Consider the following 20,496-nt stretch of genomic DNA (forward strand, 5'->3'; position numbering starts at 1 on the left):
GTTTCCGAGCTCCAGGCACTCTCATGTCGAGAGCTTTTTCTGCAGTTCACTGAGGCAGGAGTGACTATTCGCACAGTGCCTTCCTTCCTGCCCAAGATTGTTTTTCGCTTCCATGTGATTCAGCAGCTCTGTCTCCCTTCCTTTCGTAGGGAGGTCTACCCAGAGGAATACTCTGCTCTCAATTTCTGGATGTGAGACGAGTCATCATCAGATACTTGGAAGTGACCAATGATTTCCGGAAATCGGATCATCTGTTTGTCCTGTTTACAGGTCCTCGTAAGGGTCTGCAGGCTTCTAAGCCTACAGTGGCAAGATGGGCAAGGAAGCCATTTCAGCGGCTTAGGTGGCCGCAGGGAAGGCCCATACCTTTGCCAGGCATTACCGCTTGACTGTGGCTGCTCGGGCGGAGGCCCGGTTTGGAGCTTCAGTGTTGCGGTCAGGGATTTCTATATCCCGCCCTGGGTGAGTACTGCTTCGGTACATCCCACCAGTCTATGGATTGATCAGCTTGATGATATGGAAGGTAAAATTATGTATCATACCTGATAATTTTCTTTTCATTAATCATAGCTGATCAATCCATAGCCCCTCCCAGATATCTGTACTGTTTATATTCTGGTTGAATTTTAGGTTCAAGTTTAGCCTTCAGTTACTTCAGGAGGACTTCGTGTTCAAGTTCTTCTTTCACTTGGATTCTTCAAGAGTTGAGACGAGTTTGTGTTACAGTGAGCTGCTGCATTCCTCTCCCCTCCGTTTTACGGGGCTGGATTGAGATTTAAATTCTGCCGGCACTCCCTCCCGCTTCGTGCGGCTGTAGGGCAGCTTTGTACCCCTCCCGCTTCGGCGGTGTTAGGGTCAGTCAGCTCCTCCCGCGGTTGCGGTTGCAGGATAAGCCAGATCCCCCCGCATCGGCGGGTGTGGTGTCCCTCCCCCGCTCCGCGGGGATGAGCTGGACGGATTCCCCTCCCCCACTTGTGTGGGGATGAGCTGGGTTAATTCCCCTCCCCCGTTTCGGCGGTGGTGAGCTGGGCAGAGTGTCCCTTCGTGGGTGTAATTCTCTAAGTGCTGAGTCCTGCGGATGGAGCTTTGATATCGACATACTGAGGAGTTTCCGGCAGCACATGACCACATATAGGGAGGCAAAAGTTTGCTCTCTATCTCCACCTGCTGGTAGATGGACACAACCCACCAGTCTATGGATTGATCAGCTATGATTAATGGAAAGAAAATTATCAGGTATGAAACATAATTTTACCTTACTCACCTGTAGCAAGTGTTCTCTGAGGACAGCAGGCCAACTATTGTCATGTACCCTCCCACCTCCTCTTGGAGTTTAATTTTTTAGTTATCGTATATGACACAGGGACCCATGATTGCGTGGTGGGCAGGAAGGCACTACTAGAAAGTTCTTAGCCTTGCTAGTCAGCGTCTGCATTGGGCTTCATTGAATGATGTCACCCAGCTGTGAGAATACTTGGCCTGCTGTCCTCAGAGAACATCTGCTACAGGTGAGTAACTTTGCTTTTTTGTCTCTTAAAGACAGTTCCATTAACTTGTGCCTGACTGAAGCAGTGTTTTCATGGGTCCAAATCTCTAATTGGGTTCTGCTAGAGGTAACTAACTCATGGGAGGTGTTTTGCAAGCTAAAAATGTATTTGTTTTGGTTTTTTCCTGTTTGATTTTTATAAAAAATAATGCTGGTTTGCAGCCTCACAACAGCTTGCAGAATAGTACTTTGCTAACAAAAAATTATTTTTCAGATTTTAGCATAATGTATTGAAGAGTGAAAAATGTTATACAGTTAAGTTATTTAAACTGACATAGACTGACCACATTATCTTGCAAAGAACCTAGGGGCTGTACTCTGTGCCATGGCTGAAGACTTTCTGATGGAGGAAGGTAGAAGAAAAGATTACTTTTAGAGCTGATATTTTAATGCATGAAAGGGTGGGTCGTACTTCAGTTTGAAAAAGTCACTAGACATCTTATGACAGTCCACATTGGGCACTCATGTCTTATAGCCACTTCAGCCTAGATTTGTAACTCCAAGATCCCAAATGGAGACATCCCACGTTCTTTCATTGGAAAAACTGAAGGAAGTTTATGTGAAATTCTTTTTGTAGGCAATCCCTATGAAACCCACTCTAAGTTCCACTCCTACTCCAACTATTGTACGCCCAGGATCACTGCCACTACACTTAGGATATGACCCACTACCACCCACTCTTCCATCTCCGACCTCCGTCATCACCCAAGCACCACCTTCAAACAGACAGCTCGGGTAAGTCATGAATCCATTGTTAGAGCAACTGCAGTTCTTAATATGTGTTGCGTAGTATTTCCTGTGCCTGAAAGTGCTGCTGAGCCAGCAAGTATTGCACTAGTGGAAGAGAAGAAAGTAGCCCTGGCCTGTCACATATTTACTTTCTGTTTTTAAACAAAGATGGGAAATGCTGAAATGAAGGCACAGTGGCTCCCTGTCAGAGCCAGGTCGGAAGTTGCAAGAGGGAAAGAGAATTAAGGTGTAGTATGTATTAAGATTCTTGGCAGTAATATTCTTTAACAGTCAGAGTACCGTAGCTCACACAAACAAAAGAAAAAGTTTCTGAAGAAAGGTAAGCAAGAATAATGCCATCAAAATATATCCAGGAAATCTTGAATTCTCAAAAACCCAGTGCAGTCACTTGAGTCTTGAGTGTGTGAACTGATTGCATTGTAGGTTATATCCAACAGGAAACAGATGGCATTCTCACGGAAATATGTTACAAAGGGCCGAAGTAAAAATATATATAGCAAGTTTTACTACACTCTTGCCAGGATTCTTCTGTGTTGAGCCTGTCTTCCTGCCCTCTTCACAAACAGTACTTCATTTCTAGCTTTCTGTTTCTCAAAGGTTTGTTCATTGTTCATAGCTTTTTGTGCCTTCCTGTTCAGGAATGCCTCACTCTTCCTCCATCCTTCAGGTTCACAGGTGTCCAGCACCCCTTCTGTTCTTTGCTTTTCTTTCATAATTTCCATGGTAACCTTGACTGGAAAAGGAATCAGATAGGGGTGACATTAGGACCCAGTGCTTCATTTGTGATCTGGTGTATTTGCCTGCTTCCTTTTATTAGTTTGTGAATTCACACTTCTGCTTGCTAATGCAGAATTGTGATTGGGGAGAGACTAAGAATGGAGGAAGGAGCAGAGCAACTCCTCTGGAGTCTTCCATGAGGTACTTTGTCAAACGCCTTTTGAAAATCCAGATACACAGTATCAACTGGCTCGCTTTTATCCACATGTTTGTTCACCCCTTCAAAGAAATGTAATAGATTGTTGAGGCAAGATTTCCCTTCACTAAATCCATGTTGGCTTTGTCTCATTAATCCATGCTTTTGAATATGCTCTGTAATTTTGTTCTTTGTAATAGTCTCTCTCATTTTGCCCGGCACCAACGTCAGGCTCACTGGTCTACAATTTCCCGGATTTCCTCTGGAACCTTTTTAAAATATCGGCATTACATTGGCCACCCTCCAATATTCTGGTACCGCTCTTGATTTTAAAGATAATTTACATATTACTAACAATAGTTCTGCCAGTTCATTTTTTCAATTCTATCAGTACTCTGGGATGAATACCATCCGGTCCAGGAGATTTGCTACTCTTCAATTTGTCAAATTGCCCCATTACATCCTCTAGGTTTATAGAGATTTCATTCAGTTTCTCTGACTCGTCAGCTTCGAATACCATTTCTGGCACCGGTATCGCTCCCAAATCGTCTTTGGTGAAGACTGAAGCAAAGAATTCATTTAATCTCTCTACTGTGGTTTTGTCTTCCCTGATCGCTGCTTTTACCCACCGGTAACTACTGGGAGTGCACCAGCATCGAGTGTGTCTCCGCCTGCCTCGACACTGGGTACTGTTAGCAGGCCCTGGGACCAGTCAACATTGGACCCAACACCTGGGAGATGCTCAGATTTGGCGGCGTCCTTGGCACCAGGGGATTGAGCCTGTATGCATTGGGGGAAGCCCAGGAAGCATAAGCATGTCCTCTCCGCTGCTTGGTGCCAGGAGCACCAGGACATTGGACTCTCCGATACTTGAGAAGCGCCGGCATTGACAGAAGCACTCCCCCTCCTTGGAAGAGGTGCTGGTGCACCAGTTATCAAGCGGCCAGGTCCCCCCATCATAGGTTCAGCACCGATGACTTCATAGACTGGCTCCACCCTGGCCTGAGCAGGCAGACCCCCTCTGGCATTGGGGGTGGAAGCTTCCCTGCAGTCTGAGAGAAGGGCTGCACCTTGACATGTGGACATTGTTCTACTAGATCGAGGCTGGTACAAACTCAGTCTCCTGATTCTCAAGAGGAAGAAGAGTCGGACTGGAACCGCTCATGGGTATCAGACGAAGATCCACATTACTTCTCAGAAGAGAAGTCATGTGGCATCCCTTCTGATCCCTCACCACCTCAAGAGAGATGAAAATCTTCTCCAGAAGTGCTCTTTAATTGATCGTCAAGTTGATGGCTGGGGCCATCCCCTTTAAGTTGGAGACGGAGGGGAAGCCCAGGACAGAGATGTTATCGGTCTTGGGCTATAAATCTCCTCCCAAGGAAGGTGCCACTGTGCCACTGCACCCTCTCCTTAAAGATGTACTGATGGGCAAAATGGTAGAGGTTATTATAAAGAAAAAAATTACAGAGCATATTCAAAAGCATGGATTAATGAGACAAAGTCAACATGGATTTAGTGAAGGGAGAGTCATGGAATAGGAGGTAGTGTCCTATTGTGGATCAAAAACTGGTTAAAGGATAGAAAACAGAGAGTAGGGTTAAATGGTCAGTATTCTCAATGGAGAAGGTAGATAGTGGGGTTCCTCGGGTCTGTGCTGGGACCGCTGCTTTTTAACATATTTATAAATGATTTAGAGATGGGAGTAACTAGTGAGGTAATTAAATTTGCTGACGACACAAAGTTATTCAAAGTTGTTAAATTGCAAGAGGACTGTGAAAAATTACAAGAGGACCTTACGAGACTGGGCATCTAAATGGCAGATGATGTTTAAAGTGAGCAAGTGCAAAGTGATGCATGTGGGAAAGAGGAACCCAAATTATAGCTACATCATGCATGGTTCCGCGTTAGGAGTCACCGTCCAAGAAAGGGATGTCGGCGTAGTTGTTGTTGATACGTTGAAATGCTCTGCTCAGAGTGCTGCGGCAGCTAAGAAAGCAAATAGAATGTTACATATTGTTAGGAAAGGAATGGAAAACAATCGCGTAGAGTGTCCCCACTCACATTTCCTCCTGTTCAGTACAAAATATAACTACTCAATTTACACGCGTACCTTAGGATCAAATTACGTAAAATACAATCTCTAACCAATCCTAATTTACTTGAACTAAACACTAAATACCTAAGTATTCTTTTTTTCTTTTTTTGCTTTTATCGGAGGAAAAAGCCTCAACAGACTCCTTAATCTAGCTCTCAGGCTTTTAATTATATGGAGTTCTCACTGTCATCATAGGCAAAAAAAAAAAACCCTGAGTTATACGGCATAGAAAACCAGCACTTATCTTAATGCCGCGTTCGATCCGTTTGGCGTTCAATCAGTTTGTCGCTTAATCTTTTCCACGGCCGTGGAGTGGAAAAGATTAAGCGACAAGCTGATTGAATGACAAACGGATCGAACGCGGCATAACTAAGGGGGTTTTTTTTGTCTATGATAGTGAGAACTCCATATAATTAAAAGCCTGAGAGCTAGATTAAGGTGTCTGTTGAGGCTTTTTCCTCCGATAAAAGCAAAAAAAGAAAAAAAGAATACTTAGGTATTTAGTGTTTAGTTCAAGTAAATTAGGATTGGTTAGAGATTGTACAGTACAAAATATAGACAGCAAGAAGTAAATTCGTAGAACTGACTTGTTTCAATTACTAAACTGAAAATTAATTTTTCTTACCTTTTTGATCTTGTAATTTTATTTTTCTAATCATCTTGTTCCCTGTCTCTGTGCTCTTAAATCTGTTTCCAAGACCTCCTGTCCATTCACTATATCTTTTCTCTCCTACTTTCTTCTTTACTCATTGCCTATATCCATCTTTCACGTCCAACTTTCTTGCATTTTTATGCATTCTTCTCATGTCTGTCTAGTTTCCAACTCTTCTGTTTCCCTCCATCCATGGGCTGCAAATCCTTCCTTCTCTCGTCTCTTCCTTTCCCTGCTATTTATGTGCATTTCCCCTCTCTTCCTTTCTCCTATCTTCTGTTCATGTCCACCATCTCCCTTCTTTCTTCTTTCTTTTTTCTTTTTCAACCCCCATTTCCACATTTATCCCTCTCTTCCTCTGCCATCCAGCATACCCCTTTCTTTCCCCCCTTTCCCTAACCATCCATCATAGCTCCTCTCTCTCCATCATCCACCCATCTCTCTCTCTCTCTTTGAACCTTTTCTTTCCATCCAGCATCACCTCTGTCTCTCTTCCCTCATTGTTCAGTATCACCCATCTGTTCCCTCTCATACAACTTCACCATCCAACATTACTCTCTCTCTCGGTCCCGCCCCCCCCCAACCATCTATCATCACTCTGTCTCTCCTCCTTTCCCCACCCACCACCACTACCAAAAAACAAAACCATCATCCCCCACTGCCCCACCTCTCTCCCCACCCCCAACCATCTATTTTTGCCTTGTCTCCCCGGTATCCTGCATTGTTCCATCTTTTCCCCTCCCCATAGTGTGCACTGCTCTGTCTCTCTTTACTCCCCCATAGTGTTCACCTCCTGATCTCACCTCATCCCCGTATCCTTTGTTGCCTTGTCTTTCCTCATCCTCCATATCCTGAGCTGCCCTGTCTTGTCTCCCTGTCCCTGGCTCCCATATCCAGCTTTGCCCCGTCTTGTATCCCTGTCCTCTCCCCCTACCACTGACTTACTCATTTTAGATGGTCTGGAGCTCGTGCACCGATACTTTGCTCCTTTCGTCACCATGGCTGTAGCAGCAGCAGCAAGCAAAAGACAGGCACAGGGACGTTCTTCTCTGCGTGCTGTCGCTGGCTCTGCTGGACCCAGAGCCACGGTGAAGAGGGAAGCAGGGGATCAGCATACAAGCTCCAGAGCGTTTATAGCTAACTTCTTGTTTCTGAGTCCTGCAGAGCCAGCGGCAGCACGCAGAGGGGAATGTCCCTGCACTTGTCATTTGCTTGCTGCTGCTACAGCCACGGTGAAGAGAGAAGCAGGGGATTGGCACGCAAGCTCCAGACCATCTAAAATGAGTAAGCCAGTGGGAGGGGGAGAGGACTGGGAGACAGGATGAGGCAAAACTGGATTCAGGACATGGGGAGACAAAGGAATGCATTAGCTGCGTTCAAATTTTTAACTCTAGTAAAGCATTTAGCTCGTTAACCGTGTTATTAATGCGTTAAATATACGGTCATAGTTTTAATGAATCCCTAATTGAACAAAGATAAACAGGACTTTCTGCATGTTTTAATACATAGTTACTGTTTGAAGGGGTTTTAATTTTTTACAGATTCAAAATAAAAATAGTGAATATGACAGGTGTAAAAGTTTGGGTGCTATATGTTAATATTTTATAACACCACCTATGGCAGAAATCATAGCTTCTAAACATTTGCTGTAGCAATTGAAGTCTTTCTGTTTTTGGTTTTAAATAATTTCCCACTCCTGTAATCCTAAACAAAGTCATAAGAGGGAGTTAACTTGCATGGAACAGCAGACACAACCCTAGTCACCTTCCTGGGCAGTCTAGATGAGCCATACTGGTCTTCATATGTTATCATTAACTGCGTTACTATGTTACATGCAGAATTGTAGCTCAAAAATATTCTTAGGTCTCTTTTCGGGTACAGGCAGATCTCTTATATCTTTTTCTGTAAAGACCGAAGCAAAGAATTCATTGTTTCTCTGTTGTGGATAAAGCTCACAGTAACAACTTTTTCAGGTTCATCAAAAATAGAAAGACCGTGAGGGAATTTGTGGGACCATTAGATCACGAATGAGCAAAAGGAGCACTCAGAGAGGAGAAGGCCATAGTGGAGAAACTGAATGAATTCCGTGCTTCGGTCTTTACGAAAGAAAATGTAAGAGATCTGCCTGTACCGGAAATGGTTTTCAAGGGTGATGATTCGGAGGAACTGAAAGAAATCTCGGTGACCCTGGAAGATGTACTAAGCCAAATTGACAATTTAAAGAGTAGTAAATCACCTGGACCGGATGGCATACATCCAAGGGTACTCAAAGAACTCAAGCATGAAATTGCTGGTCTTCTGTTAGTAATATGCAAACTGTTATTAAAATTGTCCATAGTACCTGAACATTGGAGAGTGGCCAATGTAATGTTGATTTTTAAAACATAGTAACATAGTAGATGACGGCAGAAAAAGACCTGCACGGTCCATCCAGTCTGCCCAACAAGATAAACTCATATGTGTATTCCTTACCTTGATTTGTACCTGTCTTTTTCAGGGCACAGACCCTATAAGTCTGCCCAGCACTATCCCCTCCTCCCAACCACCAGCCCCGCCTCCCACCAGCGGCTCTGGCAAAGACCGTATAAGTCTGCCCAGCACTATTCCCTGCCTCCCAACCACCAGTCCCGCCTCCCACCACTGGCTCTGGCACAGATCGTTTAAGTCTGCCCACCACTATCCTCACCTCCCAACCACCAACTCCTCTTCCCCCCCCCCCCCCCCCCACCGGCTCCGCCACACAATTTCGGCTAAGCTCCTGAGGATCCATTCTTTCTGCACAGGATTCCTTTATGTGTATCCCACGCATGTTTGAATTCCGTTACCGTTTTCATCTCCACCACCTCCCGCGGGAGGGCATTCCAAGCATCCACCACTCTCTCTGTGAAAAAATACTTCCTGACATCTTTTTTGAGTCTGCCCCCCTTCAATCTCATTTCATGTTCTCTCGTTCTACCGCCTTCCCATCTCTGGAAAAGATTTGTTTGCGGATTAATACCTTTCAAATATTTGAACGTCTGTATCATATCACCCCTGTTCCTCCTTTCCTCCGGGGTATACATGTTCAGGTCAGCAAGTCTCTCCTCATACGTCTTGTAACGCAAATCCCATACCAGTCTCATAGCTTTTCTTTGCACCTCTTCAATTTTTTTTACATCCTTAGCAAGGTATGGCCTCCAAAACTGAACACAATACTCCAGATGGGGCCTCACCAACGACTTACACAGGGGCATCAACACTTCCTTTCTTCTGCTGGTCACGCCTCTCTCTATACAGCCTAGCAACCTTCTTGCTACGGCCACCGCCTTGTTACACTGTTTCGTCGCCTTCAGATCCTCGGATACTATCACACCAAGATCCCTCTCCCCCTCAGTACATATCAGACTCTCACCGCCTAATGTCTTTCTGCTTTAACGCCTTTATGTACTTCACCACCATGTAACACAAAACCCTCTGTAAACCAAATGTATATTCACTGCTATTTCCAGTATCCATGACGAATTGTAAGCCACATTGAGCCTGCAAAGAGGTGGGATAATGTGGGATACAAATGCCATAAATAATAAATAATAATAATAATAACAACACATAAGTCTCTCGTGGGTTTCTACTCCCTAAGTGCATCACTTTGCATTTCTTCGCATTGAATTTTAATTGCCAAACCTTAGACCATTCTTCTAGCTTCCGCAGATCCTTTTTCATGTTTTCCACTCCCTCCCGGATGTCCACTCTGTTACAAATCTTAGTATCATCCGCAAATAGGCAAACTTTACCTTCTAACCCTTCGGCAATGTCACTCACAAACATATTGAACAGAATCGGCCCTAGCACCGATCCCTGAGGCACTCCACTACTAACCTTTCCCTTCTCCGAGCGAACTCCATTTACCACCACCCTCTGTCGTCTGTCCATCAACCAGTTCCTAATCCAGTTCACCACTTCGGGACCTATCTTCAGCCCATTGAGTTTATTTAAAAGCCTCCTGTGGGGAACCGTGTCAAAAGCTTTGCTAAAATCTAAGTAGATTGTCTATAGCATGTCGAATCAGTTCTCCAGTTACCCAATCAAAGAATTCAATGAGATTCATTTGGCACGATTTCCCTCTGGTAAAACCATGTTGTCTCGTATCTTGCAACTTATTGGCTTCCAGGAAATTCACTATCCTTTCCTTCAGCATTGCTTCCATTACTTTTGCAATAACCGAAGTGAGGCTTACCGGCCTGTAGTTTCCAGCATCTTCCCTATCACCACTTTTGTGAAGAGGGACCATATCCGCCGTTCTCCAATCCCTCGGAACCTCTCCCGTCTCCAAGGATTTATTAAACAAATCTTTAAGAGGACCCGCCAGAACCTCTCTGAGCTCCTTCAATATTCTGGGGTGGATCCTGTCCGGTCCCATGGCTTTGTCCACCTTCAGCTTTCCAAGTTGTTCATACACGCTCTATTCTGTGAACGGTGCTATATCCACTCCATTCTCATTAGTACTTTTGCCAGTCCCTCGTGGTCCTTCTCCAGGATTTTCTTCTGTGAAAACAGAACAAAAGTATCTATTTAGCAAATTTGCTTTTTCTTCATCATTATCTACATAGTGGTTGCTGTATTTTTTAGTCTCGCAATTCCCTTTTTAGTCATTCTCCTTTCACTAATATACCTGAAGAAACACATAGACAAACATGCTTTAATGGGACAGAGTCAGCATGGGTTCCAGCCAGGGGAAGTCTTGCCTCACCAATCTGCTTCACTTCTTTGGGGGGAGGGGGGGTGAATAAACATGTGGATGAGGGTGGGCCGGTTGATGTAGTGTATCTAGTTTTTCAGAAGGCTTTTGATAAAGTTCCTCATGGGAGACTCCTGGGAAAATTAGAGTCATGGGATAAGAGGCAAGGTTCTGGTGTGGATTAGGAATTGGTTATTGGGCAGGAAACAAAAGGGTATGGTTAAATGGTCATTTCACTCAGTGGAGTGCCACAGGGATCAGTACTGAGATCGGTGCTATATAACACATTTTTTTTTAATGATATGGAAATCGAAATGACACGCGAGGTGATTAAATATGCAGATGATACAAAACTATTCAAGGTTGTTAAAACATGAGCGGACTGTGAAATATTGCAGGAAGACCTTAGGAAATTGGAAGACTGGGCATCCAAATGGCAGATGAAATTTAACATGGACAAATGCAAGGTGATGCACATTGGAAAGAATAATCCAAATCATAGTTACCTGATGCTTTGGGGTTCAGCACTCAAGAAGATCATCTCTGTGCCTTTGTAGATAATACGCTGATATCTTCTGCTCAGTGTTCAGGGGTGACCAAAAAAGCAAACAAGATGCTAAGAATGATTAGGAAAGGGATGGTGAAAAAGACCAAAAATACTGTAATGCCTCTGTATTGCTCCATGGTGCGACTGCACCTTGAGTATTGCATTCAGTTCTGGTCTTTGTATCTCAAAAAAGATATAGCTGAATTAGAAAAGGTTCAAAGGAGAGCGACCAAAATGATAAAGGGGATAGAACTACTCTCGTATAAGAAAAGGCTAAAGAAGTTAGGGCTCTTTAGCTTGGAAAAGACAGATGAGGGAGATTTGATTGAGGTCTACAAAATCCTGAGTGGTATAGAACGAGTAGAAGTAAATCTATTTTTTACTCGTTCCAAAAGTACAAAGTCTAGGGGACACTCAAGTTATGGAAATACTTTTAAAACAAATAGGAGGGAATACTTTTTCACTCAGCGAATAGTTAAGCTCTGGAACTCTTTGCTGGAGGATGTGATAACAGCAGTTAGCGCATCTGGGTTTTAAAAAATGGTTTAGACAGGTTCGTGGAGGAAAAGTCCATAGTGTGCTATTGAGACAGACATGGGGAAGCAACTGATCCCTGGGATTTGTAGTATGGAGTGTTGCCACAATTTGGGTTTCTGCCAGGTACTTGTGACCTGGTTTGGCCACTGTTTGGAAAACAGGATACTGGACTAGATGGACCATTGGTCTGACCCAGTATGGCTACTCCTGTGTTCTTATGTACAGATTTTCTGTAATATGCAAGTTCAAGCACCATGACTGTTCCAGAACCATCTTTCTTTCCTGTTAGTACTGCATGGTTGATTTTGAAATATATTTCAGATCGTTGTCTTGTTGAAATATCCATTCTTTTTATCTTTTCTTCACCGTGGGCATTACCTTCTAGGATGTGTTCATCATTTGATTTTTTTTTAATATACTGCATTCAAGCCTGAAAACTATCAGTGGTGTATATTCAGGTGCAGTATGTATTTTTTGACCCTGGAGAGGGTTAAATCACTTGCTGAAGTTCACAAGGAGCCAAAGTAGGATTGGAACTGTGGCTTCCATTGGTTCTCATTCCACTGCTCTAGCCATTAGGTGGCTACTTCACGCCCCTCACATAATATTTCCTGTGCCAGTAGCTGCCACAGAACCCCAAACCATAATAGATCTATATTTCCCTCAAGCTAAACAACTGTCAAAGTGTTTTCTTGAAATGCTTCTTCTTTTTTTTCTCCAGATGTATCTTTTGTGGTTGTGCCAGACAGTTCAATGTTTATTTCATAAGTCCAAAACACTTTGTTCCAAAATGTTCAATCTTATCGAGGTTCTCTTTTGTATGCATTGTTTTGTTTTGTTTTATTTTGTACACTTTCACAATTCAGTCAAGGCAATGCTTTCTTGAACAGAAATTTCCCAAAAAGAAAATAGTAAATCAAGAAACAACCATATAGGTATTTGGGAATTCTAGACCACAAGAAGGGAGATCCAAGATCCCAAGTCTGAGAGTGCAGACAAAAAAGGAAATGAGCAATGAAATTGCTATCTCAAATAGATTATAAATTTAACCTACTCCCGTTACTTTAAATAAGGCATTAGTGAAACCTAAGATCCTAAAGATCTATCTTGAATAAAAGTACAGAACTATGATTAAAAAAAAAAAATGCTTCCATTACGTTAGCTTCCCGTTGTTCTAGAACCTGCAGGATAGTTGTGCCCATCAACCAGCAAGTGGAGATAGAGAACTGAAAACTGAGCTGAGACATTTCTGTTGGCATCCAGTCCAGCTCCTCAGTATTTTCTATCTCCCACAGGTGGATGGGCACACTTCTCAGCCTATGGTTCTGAGTGATTTGCTCCTGGTCCAGTTGACCAACTAGTCCCCTGTTGAGCCTTTTGGGTGGCTTGAGTCTGCAGGGTCATATTTGGAGGTCTTCAGATCTCTGTCTCTTGTGCTTTGTGAATTTAGTTCTTCACTCCCTTCACCTCTCCCTTGTTTTCTATAGTTTTCCAGCACAACATCCTTAAAAAGAAGAAAAAAAAAGGAAGGAAGGAAAGAGGTTTACTGGAGATCGTGGGACATACTATCAGACCTGATTTGTTTTTTCTCATCTGGGATAAGACTTGTGGAGAATGTGAGCTTCGGGGGAACAGCCGGCAGTGCTATGTCTGTCTAAAGTTTGACTCGGAACCGTTTGGAGGGCTGCAAGTTCTTGGTGCAGGGGAGTGATCCTGACTCACTGATTGGGACTGCGTTGTGCTGTGCTTCCACCAGTCGGGGTGAATGGCAACTCTGCAGAGGCAATTAAGCAGGTTTTCCCGCTGTGGGACCCACTGGCCAGCGTCGGGACATTGCAGTGCATGGAAGCTGGGGATCTTATGGGACATGGAGGAAATGGTTGGTTGACAGCATGTGTTCAGATATGGTTCAGTATCCAACTATGCCATGAACTTTGAGCTCTCCGGCAGGGCCAGTGCAGAATTTGTTTTGGGTTTTTTTTTCTTCTTTTTATTGGAAGAACTTTAATTATACAAGAAAGATGAACAAAAAAAAAAATGTAAAAACAGCTTAACAATAGCTTCAGTAGAAATAACAGTACATATGGTCATTACTAAATAGGACATTTTCACAGTAAGCACTGTGAGTATAAATATGTAGTTATTATTTTCCAGATTCTAGACAAAGGGCCGGTGCACAGTTTGATGCAGTAGAGTGCAGGAACGGGTGCCATTTTGTTGAGGCCGACTGGCTGTGAGAAACAGCCTATGTCTGTTCACGCATGGAGCACAAGCGCCATTTTACAAGCCCAACAAAGCATTCAGCTACATTGGGATCTTTGTTTTCTCCAGAGTTTATATTAATCTTACACTAGGCCTATTCACTGAAGCAGGGACAGTCATAGTTGCTGCAAGATACTTCAGTTTCTTACCTCGCTGTCCCTCTGGCTCATAAGAGATCTCATTTATACCTTCAAGAGTGGGCAGATGAGGCTATCTCTGCTTCTCCCTCCTTATCTGATGTGGCCTTGGCCTATTTAGAGCAGCTGTTGTTGAAGGAACTGGTAGAGGAGGGAAAGCTCCTCTCTGAAGAGGGAGATGATCCAAAAGTACTGAGGTGGTTTCATATACAGCGAATGCTACATACCTGTAGAAGGTATTCTCCGAGGACAGCAGGCTGATTGTTCTCACTGATGGGTGACGTCCACGGCAGCCCCTCCAATCGGAATCTTCACTAGCAAAAGCCTTTGCTAGCCCTCGCGCCGATGCGCACCGCGCATGCGCGGCCGTCTTCCCGCCCGAACCGGCTCGTGTTCGTCAGTCCCGTATGTAGCAAGACAAAGACAAGGGAAGACACAACTCCAAAGGGGAGGCGGGCGGGTTTGTGAGAACAATCAGCCTGCTGTCCTCGGAGAATACCTTCTACAGGTATGTAGCATTCGCTTTCTCCGAGGACAAGCAGGCTGCTTGTTCTCACTGATGGGGTATCCCTAGCCCCCAGGCTCTCTCAAAACAACAACCATGGTCAATTGGGCCTCGCAACGGCGAGGACATAACTGAGATTGACCTAAAAAATTTACCAACTAACTGAGAGTGCAGCCTGGAACAGAACAAACAGGGCCCTCGGGGGGTGGAGTTGGATCCTAAAGCCCAAACAGGTTCTGAAGAACTGACTGCCCGAACCGACTGTCGCGTCGGGTATCCTGCTGCAGGCAGTAATGAGATGTGAATGTGTGGACAGATGACCACGTCGCAGCTTTGCAGATCTCTTCAATGGTGGCTGACTTCAAGTGGGCTACCGACGCTGCCATGGCTCTAACATTATGAGCCGTGACATGACCCTCAAGAGCCAGCCCAGCCTGGGCGTAAGTGAAGGAAATGCAATCTGCTAGCCAATTGGATATGGTGCGTTTCCCCACAGCCACTCCCCTCCTATTGGGATCAAAAGAAACAAACAATTGGGCGGACTGTCTGTTGGGCTGTGTCCGCTCCAGATAGAAGGCCAATGCTCTCTTGCAGTCCAATGTGTGCAGCTGACGTTCAGCAGGGCAGGAATGAGGATGGGGAAAGAATGTTGGCAAGACAATTGACTGGTTCAGATGGAACTCCGACACAACCTTTGGCAAGAACTTAGGGTGAGTGCGGAGGACTACTCTGTTATGATGAAATTTGGTGTAAGGGGCCTGGGCTACCAGGGCCTGAAGCTCACTGACTCTACGAGCTGAAGTAACTGCCACCAAGAAAATGACCTTCCAGGTCAAGTACTTCAGATGGCAGGAATTCAGTGGCTCAAAAGGAGGTTTCATCAGCTGGGTGAGAACGACATTGAGATCCCATGACACTGTAGGAGGCTTGACAGGGGGGCTTTGACAAAAGCAAACCTCTCATGAAGCGAACAACTAAAGGCTGTCCTGAGATCGGCTTACCTTCCACACGGTAATGGTATGCACTGATTGCACTAAGGTGAACCCTTACAGAGTTGGTCTTGAGACCAGACTCAGACAAGTGCAGAAGGTATTCAAGCAGGGTCTGTGTAGGACAAGAGCGAGGATCTAGAGCCTTGCTGTCACACCAGACGGCAAACCTCCTCCACAGAAAGAAGTAACTCCTCTTAGTGGAATCTTTCCTGGAAGCAAGCAAGATACGGGAGACACCCTCTGACAGACCCAAAGAGGCAAAGTCTACGCTCTCAACATCCAGGCCGTGAGAGCCAGGGACCGGAGGTTGGGATGCAGAAGCGCCCCTTCGTCCTGCGTGATGAGGGTCGGAAAACACTCCAATCTCCACGGTTCTTCGGAGGACAACTCCAGAAGAAGAGGGAACCAGATCTGACGCGGCCAAAAAGGAGCAATCAGAATCATGGTGCTTCGGTCTTGCTTGAGTTTCAACAAAGTCTTCCCCACCAGAGGTATGGGAGGATAAGCATACAGCAGACCCTCCCCCCAGTCCAGGAGGAAGGCATCCGATGCCAGTCTGCCTTGGGCCTGAAGCCTGGAACAGAACTGAGGGACTTTGTGGTTGGCTCGAGATGCGAAGAGATCTACCAAGGGGGTGCCCCACACCTGGAAGATCTGTCGCACTACACGGGAATTGAGCGACCACTCGTGAGGTTGCATAATCCTGCTCAACCTGTCGGCCAGACTGTTGTTTACGCCTGCCAGATATGTGGCTTGGAGCACCATGCAGTGACGGCGAGCCCAGAGCCACATGCTGACGGCTTCCTGACACAGGGGGCGAGATCCAGTGCCCCCCTGCTTGTTGACGTAGTACATGGCAACCTGGTTGTCTGTCTGAATTTGGATAATTTGGTGGGACAGCCGATCTCTGAAAGCCTTCAGAGCGTTCCAGATCGCTCGTAACTCCAGAAGATTGATCTGCAGATCGCGTTCCTGGAGGGACCAGCTTCCTTGGGTGTGAAGCCCATCGACATGGGCTCCCCATCCCAGGAGAGACGCATCCGTGGTCAGCACTTTTTGTGGCTGAGGAATTTGGAAAGGACGTCCCAGAGTCAAATTGGACCAAATCGTCCACCAATACAGGGATTTGAGAAAACTCGTGGACAGGTGGATCACGTCTTCTAGATCCCCAGCAGCCTGAAACCACTGGGAAGCTAGAGTCCATTGAGCAGATCTCATGTGAAGACGGGCCAGGGGAGTCACATGAACTGTGGAGGCCATGTGGCCCAGCAATCTCAACATCTGCCGAGCTGTGATCTGCTGGGACGCTCGCACCCGCGAGACGAGGGACAACAAGTTGTTTGCTCTCGTCTCTGGGAGATAGGCGCGAGCCGTCCGAGAATCCAGCAGAGCTCCTATGAATTCGAGTTTCTGCACTGGGAGAAGATGGGACTTTGGATAATTTATCACAAACCCCAGTAGCTCCAGGAGGCGAATAGTCATCTGCATTGACTGCAGGGCTCCTGCCTCGGATGTGTTCTTCACCAGCCAATCGTCGAGATATGGGAACACGTGTACCCCCAGTCTGCGAAGTGCCGCTGCTACTACAGCCAAGCACTTGGTGAACACTCTAGGCGCAGAGGCGAGCCCAAAGGGTAGCACACAGTACTGGAAGTGACGTGTGCCCAACTGAAATCGCAGATACTGTCTGTGAGCTGGCAGTATCGGGATGTGCGTGTAGGCGTCCTTCAAGTCCAGAAAGCATAGCCAATCGTTTTTCTGAATCATGGGGAGAAGGGTGCCCAGGGAAAGCATCCTGAACTTTTCTTTTACGAGATATTTGTTCAGGGCCCTTAGGTCTAGGATGGGACGCATCCCCCCTGTTTTCTTTTCTACAAGGAAGTACCTGGAATAGAATCCCAGCTCTTCTTGCCCAGATGGCACGGGCTCGACCGCATTGGCGCTGAGAAGGGCGGAGAGTTCCTCTGCAAGTACCTGCTTGTGCTGGAAGCTGTAAGACTGAGCTCCCGGTGGACAATTTGGAGGTTTTGAGGCCAAATTGAGGGTGTATCCTTGCCGGACTATTTGGAGAACCCACTGATCGGAGATTGAGAGGCCACCTTTGGTGAAAAGCTTTCAACCTCCCTCCGACTGGCAGGTCGCCCGGCACTGACACTTGGATGTCGGCTATGCTCTGCTGGAGCCAGTCAAAAGCTCGTCCCTTGCTTTTGCTGGGGAGCCGAGGGGCCTTGCTGAGGCGCACGCTGCTGACGAGAGCGAGCGCGCTGGGGCTTAGCCTGGGCCGCAGGCTGTCGAGAAGGAGGATTGTACCTACGCTTGCCAGAAGAGTAGGGAACAGTCTTCCTTCCCCCAAAAAATCTTCTACCTGTAGAGGTAGAGGCTGAAGGCTGCCGGCGGGAGAACTTGTCGAATGCGGTGTCCCGCTGGTAGAGCTGCTCTACCACCTGTTCGACTTTCTCTCCAAAAATATTATCCGCACGGCAAGGCGAGTCCGCAATCCGCTGCTGGATTCTATTCTCCAGGTCGGAGGCACGCAGCCATGAGAGCCTGCGCATCACCACACCTTGAGCAGCGGCCCTGGACGCAACATCAAAGGTGTCATACACCCCTCTGGCCAGGAATTTTCTGCACGCCTTCAGCTGCCTGACCACCTCCTGAAAAGGCTTGGCTTGCTCAGGGGGGAGCGCATCAACCAAGCCCGCCAACTGCCGCACATTGTTCCGCATGTGTATGCTCGTGTAGAGCTGGTAAGACTGAATTTTGGCCACGAGCATAGAGGAATGGTAGGCCTTCCTCCCAAAGGAGTCTAAGGTTCTAGAGTCTTTGCCCGGGGGCGCTGAAGCATGCTCTCTAGAACTCTTAGCCTTCTTTAGGGCCAGATCCACAACTCCAGAGTCATGAGGCAACTGAGTGCGCATCAGCTCTGGGTCCCCATGGATCCGGTACTGGGACTCAATCTTCTTGGGAATGTGGGGATTAGTTAGAGGCTTGGTCCAGTTCGCCAGCAATGTCTTTTTTAGGACATGTTGCATAGGTACAGTGGATGCTTCCTTAGGTGGAGAAGGATAGTCCAGGAGCTCAAACATTTCAGCCCTGGGCTCGTCCTCCACAACCACCGGGAAGGGGATGGCCGTAGACATCTCCCGGACAAAGGAAGCAAAAGACAGACTCTCGGGAGGAGAAAGCTGTCTCTCAGGAGAGGGAGTGGGATCGGAAGGAAGACCTTCAGACTCCTCGTCAGAGAAATATCTGGGGTCTTCTTCCTCTTCCCACGAGGCCTCACCCTCGGTGTCAGACACAAGTTCACGGACCTGTGTCTGCAACCTCGCCCGACTCGACTCTGTGGAGCCACGTCCACGATGGGGGCGTCGAGAGGTAGACTCCCTCGCCCGCATCGGTGAAGCTCCCTCCGCCGACGTAGTCGGGGAGCCTTCCTGGGAGGCGGCGGCAGCTGGTACCGCACGCGGTACCGACGCCGGAGACCTCACCTCGGGCAATGGGCCAGCCGGCGCCACGCTCGACGGTACCGGTGGCGCAAGCACCGCCGGTACCGGAGGGTTAGGGCGCAACAGCTCTCCCAGAATCTCTGGGAGAACGGCCCGGAGGCTCTCGTTCAGAGCGGCTGCAGAGAAAGGCATGGAGGTCGATGCAGGCGTCGACGTCAGAACCTGTTCCGGGCGTGGAGGCTGTTCCGGGCTGTCCAGAGTGGAGCGCATCGACACCTCCTGAACAGAGGGTGAGCGGTCCTCTCGGTGCCGATGCCTGCTGGGTGCCGACTCCCTCGGCGACCCAGAGCTCTTGGTGCCGACACGGGAAGGGGACCGATGACGATGCTTCTTCGACTTCTAGGAACGAAGCATGTCACCGGGGCTTCCCGGCACCGACGAGGAGGACGTAGAATCCAGCCGTCGCTTCCTCGGGGCCGAGGCCGAAGGAGGTCGGTCTCGGGGGGGGGGGGGGGGGGCTGTACCGCAGGAGCCCTCAGGGTAGGGGGAGACCCACCCGAAGGCTCACCGCCACCAGCAGGGGAATGGACAGCCCTCACCTGCACTCCAGACGAAGCACCACCGTCCGACGACATCAGCCGACGAGGTTCCGGTACCACCGACGTCGATGCAGCTGTCCGATGTCTCAGCGCCGATGCAGAGGGCCGATGCACTCGATGCACTGGCGGCCGAGGATGAAGCTCTGGACGCTGAAGACGTCGATGCGCTCGATACCCCCGGTGCCGATGCCGACGAAGAGCCCGAGAACAAAACGTTCCACTGGGCCAATCTCGCTACCTGAGTCCGCTTTTGCAAAAGGGAACACAGACTACAGGCCTGCGGGCGGTGCCCAGCCCCCAAGCACTGAAGACACGACGCGTGCCTGTCAGTGAGCGAGATGACCCGGGTGCACTTCTTGAAGCCGCTGGGAGACTTCGATGTCATGGGCGGAAAAATCACGCCGGCGAGATCAAAAGTAGAAATGGCGGAAAAGGCACCGAAAAAACAAGGGGAAGAAAACTTCGACCCGAGGCCTAAAAGCGGCCTACCCCGACGACGAAAGAAAACTTACCGGGGCGAAAAAGCTGAAAATAGCGGAGGGAAAAAAAGACCACAGAGTCTTTTTCCACACAGGATGGATTTTTTTTTTTTTAACACGACGAACGCGCGAGGTCGACTTTGCGGGGCCCGACACGGCGAAAACACGACCGTACCGAGCGCGGACAAAAGAAGACTGACGAACACGAGCCGGTTCGGGCGGGAAGACGGCCGCGCATGCGCATGGACGCGCGAGGACTAGCAAAGGCTTTTGCTAGTGAAGTTTCCGATTGGAGGGGCTGCCGTGGACGTCACCC

The 20,496-nt window shown here is 47.3% G+C and overlaps 1 protein-coding gene across 3 annotated transcripts in view; it reads left to right on the top strand.

Annotated features, from left to right (window-relative positions):
- The window catches only part of LOC115466814 (cyclic AMP-dependent transcription factor ATF-7), a 430,182-nt gene that overhangs the window by 260,819 nt on the left and 148,867 nt on the right, over positions 1–20,496 (top strand). For all 3 annotated transcript variants that reach the window (XM_030198351.1, XM_030198350.1, XM_030198349.1), the window contains one exon: positions 2,124–2,281. In XM_030198351.1, coding sequence (XP_030054211.1) covers positions 2,124–2,281 — 158 coding nt within the window. The remainder of the gene's footprint in view (positions 1–2,123; positions 2,282–20,496) is intronic.

The sequence above is a fragment of the Microcaecilia unicolor genome, chromosome 3 (genome assembly GCF_901765095.1).
Source record: "Microcaecilia unicolor chromosome 3, aMicUni1.1, whole genome shotgun sequence".
NCBI lineage: Eukaryota > Metazoa > Chordata > Amphibia > Gymnophiona > Siphonopidae > Microcaecilia > Microcaecilia unicolor.